The sequence below is a fragment of the Ascidiella aspersa genome, chromosome 1 (genome assembly GCF_963924565.1).
Source record: "Ascidiella aspersa chromosome 1, kaAscAspe10.2, whole genome shotgun sequence".
Classification (NCBI taxonomy): domain Eukaryota; kingdom Metazoa; phylum Chordata; class Ascidiacea; order Phlebobranchia; family Ascidiidae; genus Ascidiella; species Ascidiella aspersa.
The window spans coordinates 19,994,512-20,011,801 of NC_139447.1; the positions used below are offsets into that span (position 1 = coordinate 19,994,512).

Below are 17,290 nucleotides of genomic sequence, written 5' to 3' on the forward strand. Positions count from 1 at the left end.
GTAACTAATTTCATTTCTGGCGCTGATTTCGAAAATTCAATCAGTTTTTCTTATCAGGTGATTTTTGGTCTGACACTTCGAAAAAAAATGTATATCTTTTTTTCTGTCTAAGTAAAAAGTTAACCATTTTAGAACGCATACAACTCATTTGAGTTGATAGAAGCATACCTTGGGTATACAAGTTTAATTTTGTCATATTTTCTTTGAGGCTTGTTGAATGGCCATGTGAACAAACCTCAATGAATTTTCCAGAACTGTGTTTAGAGCTGTCAATAAACAGGCACCATTTGGTTTTTACTCCTAGACATCAATTTTTGTCCTTCAACATTGTGACAGTATCCCATATCAGTTTATTTAGAAATCAGTGTCTCTTCCTATAAAAGGTTATACAAGTTGTTTTTAAAAAACATCACTTTCTATTGTATTTTCATTGTATTTAATGCACAAAAATTACAGTTGATATGATCTTTCATTAAAAACAGTTTGATATGATCTTTTATTAAGTTGGCGCCCACCATATAAGTGTGCACAAACTGCTCCGATTCAAAATGTTAACTTAACTGAGATGCACTGTACATCCATCATCTGGAGCTGGTTGTCGTTTGAAACCATTATACAAACAAATTAAACCTAGTAAACAACTTAAACCTAGTTAAATGCGATTCCAAAGGCCAGGCCAACATTTTTCATACAGTTTATCTTACTCTGTTCAAGCCTGGCCGTTTAGCACTGTAGAAGACTGGTGCACCTTGATCAGGTTTAAATGGCAGTGTACCCATCAGTTTAAAACTAAGTATAAGTGAGGTATTTGTGGTAATTTTATTGTCGCTTTAAGAGTAATATTTTAATGAATATTAAAAATTCCATCATAATTTTTACACAATTTTTCTTGAACCCAGAAGTAATTTTGTTTGGTTGGGGATGGAATGGTTCACTATATTAAGTAAACTTGCTATATTTTTTGTTTCCTTTTGCACATTTGGTGTAAAAAATATATAAAATATTGGAAAATATTGTTAAGGGTTGTTTAAATTTTAACGGTTTGCTGAAGTCAAGATTTCAAAAATTTTCCATTGGTTACTTTTACTTCAAAAATATATAATAACCAGTGGATAATCCAAGGGGTGTTTTAGGGGTTTGGACCCCCATTTTCGTAAGTAAAATTAACTGTATTTGTTTGTTTTTGTCAGGGTTTACTCACCGTCCGAAGCGGTAATGTTGTATTTGGGTCAAGTGTATTAAGCTAATACTAAAGGGGTCAAGTGTATTAAGCTAATACACTAGCGTTATTCGTTCAGGTTGGCTGATGAGCATTATGCTTATAATTTAGCTGACTTGGCACACAGCTCGGAGCAGATGTTGCTAATCGTGGCATAATAACACCCAGGAAAAACAATCTTCGTTTAGTTTTGCAGGTGGCGAAAGACGTGCTTGTAATTTAGCGTTGTCCTGTACATAGAACTTAGGAAACTGTGCTGCTGATAGTCGAAACATGATTTTACCAAAATTTCACCGTCTTGGTTTAATTTATGCCTTGAGTTAACGATTGCACACTAAGCGTTTTCAAAAAACGTGTTTGCTTTGCATCTTAAGGTTCGCTTTTGCTCGACGTAAATTGGCTTTGTCTAATTATTTTTTATTACTGTATTACCATCACTATTTTATGACATCATACCCGTCACTCTTTTATGACGTCATTATTTATTAACATCAGACATAAAATAGGGGAATTCCTGTTGAAATATTCAGGACCCCCCCTTTTTGATTTTCTGGATACGCCCCTGATAATAACTATATTTCACATTTTAAGTTGATATTTAAAAATTTTAAATCGGGTTGGTCAAAGATTGCAAGGTTGCACAAATATTATTTGAGTATTGCTCACTGTTCATATAAGTAGGCTAAATAAGTGCTAAAAAACAAATAGTTTACCACTTTTTGTTTAAAACCATTTTCAAACTATTTATACACATTTTGGTATTTTTGATCACCTTTCCTTGATTAATCCCTCTAATATTTTGAGTAGGGCGATTATTTTTTAACTTGTTAGGTCAAAATTTAAAAGAAGTCAAAACTGTTTAAAATTCTATATAAAAAATAGTTTTGAAAAAGATCTAACAACATCTTAGCTCAGGGGTTCTTAAACATGGACCCCTTGGGGTCCATGAATTAGTTTTAGGGGGTCCGTGAAGGCCTAATTGAAATATTAGTGTATATTTCAAAAGTAATCCTGTTGTTAGAGAAAAGAGTTTAATTAAAAACAAAACGGTTTTGCACTGACTGTGTTTAGACTCCATTTCACTTTTACTTTTTTAGACGGAAATCAACAGATTTATGAGTTTATTTCATTGTGACGTCAATTTATGTCATTTTTATTTTTTTGCCTATCCTGGTCCACGCGAATCAAAAAAAAAATGTTAGGGGTCCGCGGTAAAAAAAAGTTTAAGAACCCATGTTTTAGCTGTATTGTATTTATAAATTAGAGCAATATACGCATACGTGAGCCAGCAGAATTAAACCCACAGTCCTGGTTTATAGCATTGAGTTTAGTTCAAACTTTGTTTTTTCTTGGGCTAGTCTTATATATCTAATTTGGTCAAATGAATTGAACAGTGTTTGCTGTGTATTTTTTGGTTTTTACATTATCCCATATTATTTGTATGATTAATATTATTCCGTTCCTGTTTCAATTTCTAATAGGATCTATTTTTTGAAAAAATATTATTTCTTGGTCAAAATTTGTCGAAATTTTTCATGTTTCAAGTAAAAAATAATCGCCCTGGGCATGAGAATATAAAAAATGTATGGAAACGACTGAATCTAATAGTTTTCAGTAATTGAAGCCTACATTATCACTATTTTGCAAGAATTATTAAATATAATACTTCAGGTACCCCATTTTTACTTCTCTAAAGTTTTGAAAAAGTGCTCATATTTGTTTATCTGAGCTAAGTACCGACAAAAATTGCTCAAATTAGTTTTATCCAAACTACATACAGACAAAAAAGTTTCCAGATGAGTTTCAATTGAGCTACGTACTGACAAAAATGTGCCCAAATTAGTTTTATCAGAGCTAAATACCGACAAAAAATTTCCCAAATGAGTTTTAATCGGTCTACGTACTATAAAAAGTGCCCATAGTATTTTATTGGAGCTACGTATGGACAAAAAAATAGCCAAATTAGTTTGATTGGAGCTACATACTGACAAAAAGGTCCCAAATTGGTTTTATTTGTGGTATTATAACCAAAAAGTGTCCTGTTTTAAAAACATTTAAAACTTTAGTTTTATGGATAACAGAGACTTTATATATGCGTTTGGTGCTAAAATTATTTTTCCGTAGAAAATTTACCTGGGCTGTGGTCACTATTTACAATATTTTATGGTAATTTCAATGTTATCGTAAGACAACTATTCAAACTTAAAACTAAGACAAAAGTTTTGATGGCAATATTACTACACAATCCCTACCTCCTGACAGAACAACGTAGAACCACACTTGTGTATCACAAATAAAGCTGAAATAAATGTTTTGCTAGCTTAACCTCAATTATTTTTTGATATGAAGCTATTGTAACATTTAACAACATTTGTTTTTAGAAACTCACTTTGCAAGAAAACATCCGAGATTTTTGTACAAGGTATGTTCAATGACCACCTGTATGTTTGCATGCATGCCTTTCTGTGTGCCTGCCAGATTGCTGTTTTTTTTACTGACTACTTCTTCGGCAGTTCTAGTTAAGGTGATACAATCAAACTGATTTTTTCAAACTAAAAAAAAATTTGTTGGTTTAACTCCCTGTTTTTACAATCCCCCAAAGTCTATTTAATTATGCTGGTTAAGTCACAATGAAACACATTTAAAAATATAATGGCCTTTAAATGGTAAAAATGGTGTCTTTTTGATGTATGTGGCTAGGAAGCGCTGTTGCCAACCTTGGAAACAGACATTGTAGTCCTATATGTCGCTTTAAGCAACAGTTTGAAAAACAATGTGAAATATTTGTCTTGGAAACCATTGTCCCAGATAAAAATGCAATGAAAAAGGTAACTAATGGCCTAAATAGCGTTATTTATCTTTGGTGCACAATATGCTTAGTTTTGGTGAGAAAACTCATGATTTTAAAGCTTAAACATATATAACATTTGCAGATGGCTGGTTTGTTTTTTTATATTGTGATTCATCATAACTGTTACCATCTTACTTTATCAACCTAATTATTTAGTATGGTTGAAGCGTGTGTCCTAGGTATCTGTATATTAAAATATGCCAGTAAAATCACAACTATATTGCCAAACAGAAGTATTATGAATAAGAATTCGTTAACATTGATTTCAAATAATATATACTAGAATGCAACACAGAAAACAACCACATTTTATTGAAGTATTATCTAAAAACTCCGCCCAATTTAGGCAAATGAGGCCCAATATATAGATTTTCAGGTTAGAAGGAAAAACAAATAGATGGGCCCTTCCTGACACCCACCTTAAACATGGTCTTTAAATCGCACACAGAATGTGACAGGATGCAAGACAAATATTTTCTTAATGCTTTTTAAATTTTTGTGACCAGAAGCACCCTTTAGGCAAATATTAAACAGTACTAAATAATATGTGCAAGAAAAACAGCTTTTGAGAGACGAAAGCCTGTGTGTTTAACAAGATCCCTATACTAAATTATATCCCAGACTATTTTTGACATTGAAAGACTCTGGCAATGACTTTGAATTAGGTGTCCAATATATGATTTTTTATATATGCTACAATGTGGAACAATATCTAAACAGAGTTTATTTTGGCCAGTTGAACAACAATTATAAAAAATTGTTGTTCAACTGGCCAAAATAAACTCTGTTTTATCCCCAATGGCAAGCTGGAGAAAAGTTTTAAATAATAACCATTTTTCTTTTCATGAATTGCTAAATTATATGGGCGAAAAATTTATTTTCAGGACATATCTTGTTTTTGCTCGAATTCTTTTATGGTTGGGTTTTTTTGGTTTGTTTCAGACCGTTTTTTGTCCAGAGTTTTACAGGAAAACTGTAATTTGGAGGGACTTAAAATGTCCATACAAGATGGAGGCTAATATGTAGATGAGCCTTTAAGGGTTTAGAAGTTACCCAGGGGCCTTCAGCTGGGGGTAGAAATTGGAAACAAAATATGACGTCCTCGTAAAATTTTTTAGCTCTGTACTCCTACCTAGCGGTGGCAATATTTCCTAAAAAAAGGATCTAGTTAAAACAATACCGGTTATACCAACTGTCTCGTGTAATACGCGACAAAGAGGCACTGTTAAAGCTGCGAACAGATTCCGCCAAAGGAGTACACTACATTCTGCTTTGGAACGCCAGACACAAATATGTCAATATTTACAGCCGAAACCTAAACATATTCCCTGCCATCGGCTGATATATGCAATATGAAAACTGACCATTGTATTCTTATAAGCCTTTAGATTTGTGTATTTTTTTTTTATCATTAATGCATTAGGCAAACCATAATATAATCAATTGTTTGAAACGTATAACGTCACTCTAAAAAACACGTACTACGATATGTTATGGATTCTACACTAAAAGCTAACATTGTATAACGTTGTAGTCCTAGTATGATTTAGCTCGTTTTAATGGAATCATTGCGCAATTCTATAACATTTACAAAAGTCAACTTTGTATCTCATGCGGCCCTTTGTAACAAACTTGCCCATTTTGGTTTAAACGTTTAAAAAACGATTTTTAATTGAAAAATAATTTTTTCAAATTTAATTTCACAATAATATGTCAATTGCAGTCTTAGGATTTTAGGAAAATCATTTTTAAAACAAAAATACAATTTATCAGCGTCTTTCATCCATTATGTCACGGTTGGGCGCTCAAACGTTTGATGTCTTTTTCGCAGCTGCAGTCTGGGGGAGTTTCTACTGCTCTGTTTTGAAATGATCTTTGGTTGGCTGCATTATCTTTTGCCTGGCCGCACTAAACAGACACCGCGTAACGCAATCTAATTTATCTTTATTGTCGCGTACAAACTGCAGTGATGTGGTTCTAGTGACCTCCAATGCACCTCATGGGAACGAAAATACGTAATGAATAGCGAAACATAATAATCAAACCGAATTAGGCTACGCTTTATCAGAACCGGAACCTTTTACGCGCTTACGATTACCCAACAAGGTTTATTTATTGCTTCACTGCCGTAAAAATATAATTATTCGCAAGGATTAGGAAGAATTACAATTTTGAATTTTAACTGGAAAAATTAATTACACAAAACTGCAAAATTTTTTGCTTGTAATGGTAGAATATAATGGGCAATTATAAAATGAAATCAGTCTTTGAATATAACGCCACAAATTTTTTGTGGTCTTGGAAATTTCGTTTCCTGTTTTAAAAGAACTAAACGAGTTTGCCGCAATTTATTAAGGGGAACATGCACTAAATGTTTTATAAATGTTAAGAGCAAAATATTTTCACTTTTAGCCAAAACACACACTTCAAAAAAACATTACAATCTCCATTACCAGGATTATCATTTAAAACGCAAAGGCTGGCATAAGTTATGTTAAAAGTCGAATATTGAACAAGATCCATTATAAGTCTAGTACAATCTTAATATTTGGTACAGCTGTTTTGACTATAATTTCGATAGCCATAATAGGTTCAAAGGAAAATGTTGTGGAGGCTGTTTCGCGCTAATAAATGACAAAGCATTGTATTTTGATTTAAAACGCCAGAAGCCAGTATGCCAAACAAATACAAACAAAACCTAAAAGTCTCCCTGGCCATCGGATGTCATATGCATTTGTGAAAACTGTTTAATATGTTACCATAAGCCTTTATATTTTGCAGTATAACCAGTTCATCGGAATGTATAACGTCATCTTGAAATTGTGTGCGCATTCTAAATTTTTATCTTAATAAACGAATACGGAATACGGTAAGAAACAGTCTAATGAATTCTAGACAAAAATCTCACAGTTTTAAGAAGGCAATGTAATTTTTGAAAATCCGCAAAATATTTTGACTATATTGGTAAAAGCAGTCATCTATTTATACAACGAAGATGATATAATGATTTTATATTCACAAGTAAACAAAACAAAATCTGTTGGGGAATACTATTTACTAGGGTTGCCTTATTTTTTACATAATCTCTGATAAACAACATGATGGTTTAAGGGGCATAAAAAGGCCGGAAACGTCATAACGTTTTTAAACTTTAAGAAACTTGCTGTTGTCACGCGAAACAGACCGCAAACAAGCAGCTTAAGTTAAGTGTTTTTGCGCAAAGCGCGAAAACGTTTATTTTTAATTGATTTTACCATGTTTATTGTTCTTATTTAAAAACGGATTTTGTTAATTGTGCCTCAAAAGTTTTGAGGGTCTATAATCTGGTACTCATAAAGTTAATCTTTAAAACTTGACATATTCGGCTTTCATCTTTAAAATTTATGTTTATTATGTAAATTTGGTTTATAGGTTTAAAATTATAAAAATGTGTGACGTTAAGTTATTTGAAGCTCTCTACGCCTACCTAGCGACAGTAATATCTAGCAATATATCTCCCTTTTGTAGTGTTCGCCAATATGCTATTTATGTAAATCAAACCGCTAGTAAACCATAAAAATGATACTACGAATCACTTGTTTGTTTTTTAGGCCTAAACAACCCAACAATCGGGTGCTTTTGTGGGAAATTAATACAAAAAGCTAATTTGAATTTGGATAAAAAAAGATGATGAAGAAGGTTATATATTTTTGTGGATTTGGCCCAAGGATTGGGGTAGCATTTTTTGAAGAGCGTTTGAAAAAAAAATTTAAGAATATTGTTTTGTTAATGAAATATTTACTCCCGGGTGGAGAATGTTAGTTTTGTTTATCGTTTATCTTTGGTTTCGGGGGAATCAAAAATATTTTTTTAATGGATTGCAGGTTTTTTATTAATAGGGGGGAAATAAGTTTTATTTGGTTTGGTGGGAGGGGGTTAAATCAATAGGCATTTTTGTTTTGTAAAAATATTTGTATCTACATCAGAAGTGAAGGCAGGAAATGTTCGGCCCATATTTGTTTTTGCTTGCAGAAACAAGACAAGACAAAGTAGAACTTAATGTAAAGCGTAAAAATTATTGAATCACCCATGAAAATAAGGCCCTGAAAAATACCCCATGACAAAATATACAACAACTGCAACCCTGTCAGTTATTAAATGTTATGTGCTGAACAACTTTAACGAATCTGTTTAGGCGTATGCTTTTATTTTGTTATTCAGAATAATATTTCAAAAACCTAATTGCTTTAATGTTTTAGAGTAATAAATTGTAGTACAGCGCATAGCTACCCAACAGATAGGCTGCGACCCAAATTTTGGTCGCTTGATAAATCTTTCTGGTCGCTTGTTCAGTACGCTCAGATATAGTAAACAAAAACAGAAAAGCTTCATAAAAAAATGGACAAAACAGAAAATTGTTTGTTGTCATTATTGAGAAAGCTTGTAGGAGTGTAGCAAAACATGGTACCTGAATGGAAAAAGAATCCATTTATATTTTAGTGTCATCATAATTTATAAAGCTAAACAGCTTTGGAACTGTCACACATTTTCATAGATACTTTTTATAGATTGTTCACACTTGTTGTCATTGTATTTTAACCCTTCATGTTTTTTTAAGATATTTAACATGGTTTCATTTTTTATGTGATTTTTGTTGACGTAACCTGTGTTGTAGTTTTATTGACTGGACAAAAACATACATTTTTCTATTGTTAGCATAATGTTTTTGATGGTGAACAAAAAAATAGGATACCTGTGTTGTAACTAGGTATAGAAATTTAAAAATACTTTTTTATTGGCTTACTCGTTACTCTAATTATTGTAGAATATAACCTACTTGGAAGTAGTAGGTTTTAAATTTTGTTAAACTATTACAGAATACCATAGAAGTTATTATGTGTTGGACTATTTAAATTAAATATATATCATGTAGTGCGTTGTAAATTTTGTTAAAACTATTACAGAATAGCACATTAGTCATTATTGGACTACTTAATTGAAATATACATCATCATAACCAGGTTTGTAGCATGACCGTTTCAAAGGGTGTCACATAATCAAAAAGTTAAAGCACGTAGGGGGTATGGGAGTGTGGTGTAAACAACTCCTACCAGGGCAAAGCCATAACAAAAATTATGTAACGTCAGAAAAATGCAACATCTTGTTGACCAAATAACGCATTGTTGTCACATGATTTGAATGTACCGAACGCTAAGGAATTTGTTGTCAGAACAGCCTGTGTGACATATCATTCACAAACTGTTGTACTTTGTTGTCAGCAAAATTAACGATGCTTATCAACAAATTTGATGATATTTGTAGTTTGATTTTTGACAAACCAAAACATTGTACGAAAACATTGCTTATTGCTAAAGTTATGGTAAGATGACCATTTGTTATCAGTTTAGCAGGAAGTGTAGTTTGCCGATGTTTTAATCATCAACTTCCTCAACGTTTTAAATGATTCATCGTGAAGGGAGGCAAAAGTATATAGGTGATTAATATAAAATAAATCACTTGCACAACGTGGATTCGGTAATATTGTTCCACTGGATAGTGTTTATTTAAAAAAAAGTTTCTTAGTGAAAAACGAGCCCAGAAATATGGTAATTGTAGTGTCACCTTAACAATCTTCTGGAATTCGCTCCAAATGACATTGGAAATTTCAATAGCCCTAGTGTTTCAAGGGAGACGAAGCGGAAACTTGTTAAATCTGTTGACGCCAGTTGAGACTTTTATTCCCAAAGATTAGAAAGAATAAAAAACAACAAAATCTGTAATGTGTCCTTCTATGCCTCCTGATTGAAAGTGTATCTGTGGCTTGTTTACAGTGATATAGTAAAAAGTGCATTTTGCAAACAGGGTGTTTTTTTTGCACCGGAAAAGGCGTTAGGTTCATCGCTGAACCAGCTTGTCAAAACCCAACTACGGAGATGTAAAATAGATAACGTTGTTAACAGATCATGCGTCACTCGAATATATCATAAAACAGCAACAGTGAAAACTGAGTCATTTCTTCAGGCCTGTGAGCTTAATGATAATGAATGTATTACGTGGATGATGTTATACAGGAGTTCATTTAAAAAAATTGAGAAGAATTAAATATTTTTGTTTAAAATGCATGTTATAGCTTACACCCCTTTTTTCTACATTGTTGAAAAGTCGGTTTGTTTCACCAATAAAATATCTTTTTATTATTAATCCTGTTTGAGATTACTGAGTTTGTGACAGACGAAATGCTAAATAAAACACAGATAAGAGCGGTGATAAGCTCCGACGTGTATTGAATGCCAGGTGCAATGTTGCCGATGTAACATCGTAGCAATCATGGTTTTAGTTTTGTGATCATTGCTTATTGAGATTTCAAAGGGGGGTGTCAAGACGTCCAGACACCCCATGACGAAACACCCGTGATCATAATGCAACAGTAATAAAATTTAACAGAAAAATATGAAGTAAGCAAAACCTAAAGTAATAATTCTTAAGCACCTGATGGCTGAATCAATATACTTAGGAGTTACTATTAATAACGAAAAATTTGTCTTTTATCACTTCAAGTTAAACTAAGTTTTTATGCATATTAAAGTTTTTATGCATATTGAAGTGCCATATATATATTAAAACACTAGAAATTTTATATTGTTGAAAATTGAGTTGTTAAGTAAGACAGTTGACCTTAAATAAATGTCATTATTTAAAGTTAACCAAGGATCCCACTAAAAGTAATTCACGACTGAACTATAAGGGCTAACCATTATTGTGTAAACTTTTTTGTAGGTTGGACCTAAAAATGCTTTAAACTCCCATAGAGTCTATGTTGACTAAATTCTGGTGTGGATTTAATTGTTGTACTTTTTATTTTATAGGTGGAATATTCCCAATCATGAAGTCTTTGCTTTGCAACATTTTGACTCTAATCAGTACATTACCGAACAGGTATGTTTATAATTTTGTACTTGATGTTAAAGGATTGTGATAAGAAGATTTTAAATCACAACACATAACAAAAATATGTACATTTATAAGCCTCTTTACAAGCTTAGTTAGCACACTTAACTGACACATGGTGGCCATGGCTGCAGATTCGGTTAAAAATAACCCAAGTCCGACCCCGGCCACAAAAAAAACACCCGAGTCCCGAGTCCAGCTGACTCTACAGCCTGTATTTTACCCATTTACGCAACTAAATTAAGGTGGATTTTCTGTAATCCACTCATTGGTATCGTAATTGATCCACCCGCATTACATGGTTTAAAAATATTTCACCATTTGCTATTACACTTTTACAACTTACATTTTGCCGCCTTAACAGTTTTAAAATTTGATACTGCGCATGCGCACATCGGACTCGGGACTCTGGTAGTTTTACGTGGTCTTACTCGAGTCCCGAGTTCGACTCCGGCCAAACAAACCAACTCCGTTGAGTCCCGAATCCGACTCCGCAGCCCTGATGGTGGCATTGCCTTGCTTGACTGATTTTTATTGTGTTTGCCGTGCTAAAGAGGTAGATTAGCTACTTGCTAAGCAGGATAGGCAAGTTGCCATTTCTTAGGTTAATGTTCGATTTATTATAGGAAATACAACTTATTAAGTATACTGACATATAGTTATCTGTTTTGATTTTTCTGCTGTAGTGCAACAAAGTACTAGTTTAAACATGTATACTCATCACATTTCTGTTTAAAATTTGCTGTTGACCAGTGTTAAATTAAGACTGTTATAAAAACATATATAAAGCATAAAATCATTTCGTAAAATTTTACTGACAAATATATTTCGCCTTTTAAGCATCATCAGTTTCTTAATTCGAATGAATGAAGGATCCACTCTTAAGATCATTTGATACAAAATCACACGATTTACATTTTATTGTCTGCAGGAGATTACTTTCTTCCTAAAGCAGTGGTTCTTATCCTTTTTTTTTAAATGTATTTCGTAAGACGATATTCATGGTTTTGAGAAAAACGCATTTTAATGTTGTTTTTTTGGTTTGGTGAAACCTTATTCTTTGTTGACACAACAGAATAATATGATATTAGGTACTACACACCAAAAGTAGTTGTACGGGTTAAATTTCTCATTACCTGTTTTAAGCATTGATTATTCTATTTTAAAGTAGCTTTTGACGGTTTCACACTTCGTTAAGCTGCTAAGCTCGACTAAATTCGTTAATTTGGATATTTCATAAAATAGTCGACTTTTTAAAAATATGAACACAAATCCCAAAACTGTCATAAATGGACACATACAATACTTTTAAACAGTTTTATGAGAAGTAATTGCATCTACTACACTTTTAAGAAATTGATATCTCAAGAACTAAGGAAGCTAGAGTACGACACTATTCACAAAAAAATGCGCAACAATTTTATTAGTACATCAATCAAAAAAAATTGGCATTTTTGGACTTACGACAGTGTTTTTTATTAACGATTTATAAACAATATCTCTTCCTATAAAAGGTGACAAGATTCAATGTTTTATGATCACCCAATTTACATTGGAATGAGCCGTTTTTTTTTGGATAAATTTATAATTGGTTTCCTGATCGTTTTAAATTTATACTCTTCACATACACAGCAGAATCCATAAAAATCATTTTCAAAAGTAACCCCCTTTTACCTAAATTCTTTATTGAATAGCCTGCCTGCGTAACGACAACTGCAACTTATTATTTGAAAGTAATATCAGTCATGAACTACACATTACAGTTTCGCAAAACCTAAAAATAAAAATCAACTACAAGCGGATGGAAGTTTTAATAACTACAGCAACTCGTTACTGCCATACTTACAAATGTTTTTAATCAATTTCCACTGCAAATTTTTAAGAGCAAATGCCTTATGTAAAGATAAAGAGCCAGTGCTTACATGCAATACATTTAAGGGAAGCTCACCTTCATTCAGTGCACTATGTATGCCTTGATTGTCTTAGCAATGAGAAAAATGCTAGTTTTGTGGGGGGTTATTAGCTTAAAAGCTTATTTGTACATCAAAAATTTTGTTTTGCAACTAAAGAAACAAATATTTATCAGCCAATGGACAGCTATTCATATGATTCAACGTTTAATATGGTTCGGGTTTGGGAATATATTTATTTGTAGTTGGTATCTAAAATTACGAGTGATATTGCATTACTTACAACCTCGACCCGATGGAGAAAAATGAGTGTGATTCGTACTCAGCAACCCAGGATTAGTCTATTAGGCTGCATAGGCACCTTTAACCCTGCTACACCAAAAATCGTCTTGGCCAGTGTTATTTGTTTGCCATCACCCCAATGTACATGTTACATGTATAAATGTTTTACTGAAGATTTAGAAAATAAAAGCAATTTAAATTTAAATTTGTCCTGGTGTGCAGTAAAACATTTTGCTAGGTACAACAAGGTGGGGGCAAAAAATATACTTTGAACTAAAATCATATTTTTTTTTTACTTTTGTTGTGTAGGGTGCCATCGCACTCCACTTGCGATAGCCTTTAAAATTTATTATGCGATGGGCTCTATCTAATGACAGGTCACCTAATAACACATTTTTTCTGTTTTATTTAAAGAGTTTATGTTCAAAACGTATTTTGTTTGATGGTACATCGCGCTTGCCGCTGACAAACTGCTTGGGTCATACCTAGGGATGTTCAAAGTAGAATCCCAAGGTATTCTAGAATAATAGGCTTTGAATCTAGAGTAACGAATCCAGAATCCTAGTATATTTTTATTAAATTATTTAACCACGATTTTGTTTGGGGGAGGGATTAATCTTAATATACCCTACTTGAAGCAGTTGTGTAAACTGTAATACATGTTCTGGTTGTTGAAAACTTTATATCATGCCAAATGCCAATTTGATATCTCTAGGATACCCACTGTGGCAGAAAGCTCTTGGCCTTTTCTAAGATTTCTGCGGCTAAGTACAATGCAAAACTGTCACTGCACAATGAACTCTTTAGCAATTCGATCTTGTTTTTTAAAACATTGTTCGGTCTTAGTGCTTCTTGTTTGACTAACATCATCTGTTATGCAGACAAGTAATGTACTGCAATGAATACAAAGTTACTATTGCCATAACGAATACTTGACAATTACACTGTGCATAACTGCATACCCTCGCTGAATATTGACCCAAAGTTGTAACCCTTTAGCGCATTTTGTTGACGGCTAGCACGTTTTACAATGTTATATTACTTTTCCAACTTAACGCATTGAGGGAAATTGCGAACTACGCACCTGGCATTACACGTTAGTCGCTCGGCCAATACCGCTTGATTGACACTTAATTGTTAGACGAAGGTATCGCGAGACGTGTAATTGTTGCCCGAAAAAACGCTGACACTGCACTACAAGGCTGCATTTATAAAGCAAGCGTGTATCACCGCAGCGACAGGCCTTTATCAAAACTTGCCACTTGCGTATGTACAATTAGGGGCAACCATCGGTGGTAAAACATTAAATTATATCGGTTCCAATTGCCCGAAATAAACAGCAGAATTGGATTTGTTATTCTACTTTGAACATCCCTAGTCATACCAATATCAAGCGTGGTTAAAGGCAACGCACTTGTCAAGTTATTTCAATGTAGCACTGTCATTGGTAATGTTGTTTTCTTTGTAGAAGGATTGCTCAACAGACTATGTTTGGTTTTGAAGGTTGAATCATAGTTTCATAAATACCTTACAGCTTTCTTGTTTTGAAAATTGACCCATTTGTAATGTTTCTTTATTGCAAAGTATTTATGTCAGCAAATTATTTTGCAATATTTGCTGTTTTGTCTCAGGAAATAATATAATTACACCCCAAACTACTACTCTCGAATACCTTGTTTTTTTTCTTTTCTAAAGTATTCCTGAACTAAGCTAATGTTGGTAAATTCAAATTAATCTGAACTTGTGAGCAACTGTTTTGAGGTTTTGTAATAAAACTTGCTTTAAAAAAAAGATTGAGAATTGATGAGATAGGATCATGCAATAAAGAGATGACTGTAGAATTGCCATTATGCTACTGAATGTGCATACACAGCAAGAGGAGGGAGTGATTTAAATTCGTATTTTGAGTCATGTTTTAGTTTTTTACCTTCTAGGAATTCATTTACCTGCTCTGTATCTGGTGTTAAAAATCATCTTTTAACAAAAACAAACTATTAACCATATGATGTATTACTTTAATAGTCAAGCATAATAAATTACAATAGAAAGTTAGGAATTACCAAAGAAAATAAAAAAACACATAACATAGGGTCAACTAAAGCTCATAAACATCTACTGGACGGGATTTGGTCAACCCGTTTAAATAATAATTAATCAGCTGCAAACAGCATAAGGTCAACCAGCGTCTTTGCTTTCTTTAAATGTTGGCTATACACTTTCCTATTACCAAGAAAAAAAATATATTTGCATGATTTAAAAAATTTAATTTACCTAATTTGAAGCGCCACAAGTTCAACATTTTACACTATAGAAAAATGTTATGCCATTTCAAAAAACATTTCCTCATATTAATCACTCTAACCAGGTGGCACTATATAAAGACAAATATATTGAATTCTCAACAAGCTTTCGCACAACCGTACTTCATCAGGGTAAAGTACAAACTACAAATTGTATTGAATTCTCCACAAGCTTATCACCTGACCAGATGAAGCACGGTTGTGCGAAAGCTTGCCAATAATTCAATACAATTTGTCTTTAGTGTCACCTGATTACCCTGGTATTTGTATTGTGTGTAATGTTTTTGTTTGTTTCAACTGCTTCAAATAGTTGTTTAGAATGTTAAACATTTGGAAGATTGCTTTTTATTACAATCTTCACATGTTAGCTAAATGTTTTGCGATTAATTACTGTTGCTGTATGCCAAGTAGGTTATATAATGACTGCCCCCTCGACCCTATAGAATAGAAGTCAAATATAACTAATAAAAAATATACAAGGATTTGACATTCCGGATTCGTTATTCTAGATTCAAAACCTAATATTCTAAATTCCTCTTGGATTCTACTTTGAACAACCTTGTTGGTATCATGTTGCATTTGTTTTTCAACGTTTAAACTTTTCATTTTTTTAGATTATAGGCCAATCTTTTATTCCTGATTAGACTAAAATGGCCAACATGTGTGATCATTCTTAAAATTACTAATAACTTGCCCTGTTATGGCACAAAAAGGCATTCACCATAATTTTAATAGTTTTGCATACTTTTGGAATAATTTTGCCTAATTTTGAAAAAGTGTTTACCAATTTCGGTATAGTTGTAATTTATATGGTTTATGCACACAATACTGTAAAATTGGTAGTTAGCATGTTTTTGAAAAAATTAAAGGAGTTGATGAGAACAAAGCGCTAGGAAACTACTGGTCTAGTATAAATTGGTAGTTAGTTGACTCTTAAAAAGAAATATATTTTAATATTTTCCTCATTAAACCAGTGTTCCAGCCATTAACTGCTGGTCAGCATTTATTCTAAAACTGCAAGTAAAAGTAATTTATTACATAGTCCTAAGGTGATGTTGATACCATCAAAGAATTCTAGGAACTAAATTTATACATGTAATAGTTGCTTATAAACAAGGTTTTAACTTTGCTCTACTGTTGTAAAATTATATTGTACCTACCGTATACTACGACCAATGTTGGTTTTGGATCAAATAGGTCAATATGTTTTGTTTTTTAAATCACATATTGAAAGAACGGTTGATTAATTTTGCTTTAAGCATATATATATTTAAACAAAAATTAAGCAACATCTCATAAAGGTAGTTTCTGACAAAAATTTTTCTGATAAAGTTGAACTGAGCGACTTGAAGTATTTAAAGTTGTTAGTTTGATTAAATTGTGGTCAAACTGAAAACCCATTCAACAATATTTTTTAGACAAGAGATGAAGTTAAGGATGGAGTGGTGCTAAGATTGGCCACAGCTCCTGTAAGTATTTTGTGGATTGTGTTAATGTAGATATAAATAGGTCTTATGCAAACCAAAAGTGTACTTTGTCATTGTGTTGTAAACAATAATAACTACTGTATATACCTCTTTTAAAAATTGTTTTTACATATCCTTAACATTTCACAAATTTTAAAGAAATTGCATACCTTTTCCTCTATAACACCGATTTAAATACAATAAAACCAAAAGCATACATAAAACTTTGGAACAATGACTTTGTTTTGTCTCTAGTAGCACTTTTCGTGTCAGGTTAGTTTTTAAAAACAAGAAGTTCAAGGCCCTATATACATAGTTATTTGAATGTTTATCTG

General features: G+C 32.6%; 1 protein-coding gene across 1 annotated transcript in view; it reads left to right on the top strand.

Annotated features, from left to right (window-relative positions):
• Nucleotides 1-17,290, top strand: part of LOC146168206 (engulfment and cell motility protein 1-like) — a 78,724-nt gene that overhangs the window by 17,028 nt on the left and 44,406 nt on the right. The window contains exons 3-5 of the mRNA XM_083388957.1: nt 3,601-3,641; nt 10,916-10,985; nt 16,908-16,958. Of these exons, the coding sequence (XP_083245083.1) occupies nt 3,601-3,641; nt 10,916-10,985; nt 16,908-16,958 (162 nt within the window). The remainder of the gene's footprint in view (nt 1-3,600; nt 3,642-10,915; nt 10,986-16,907; nt 16,959-17,290) is intronic.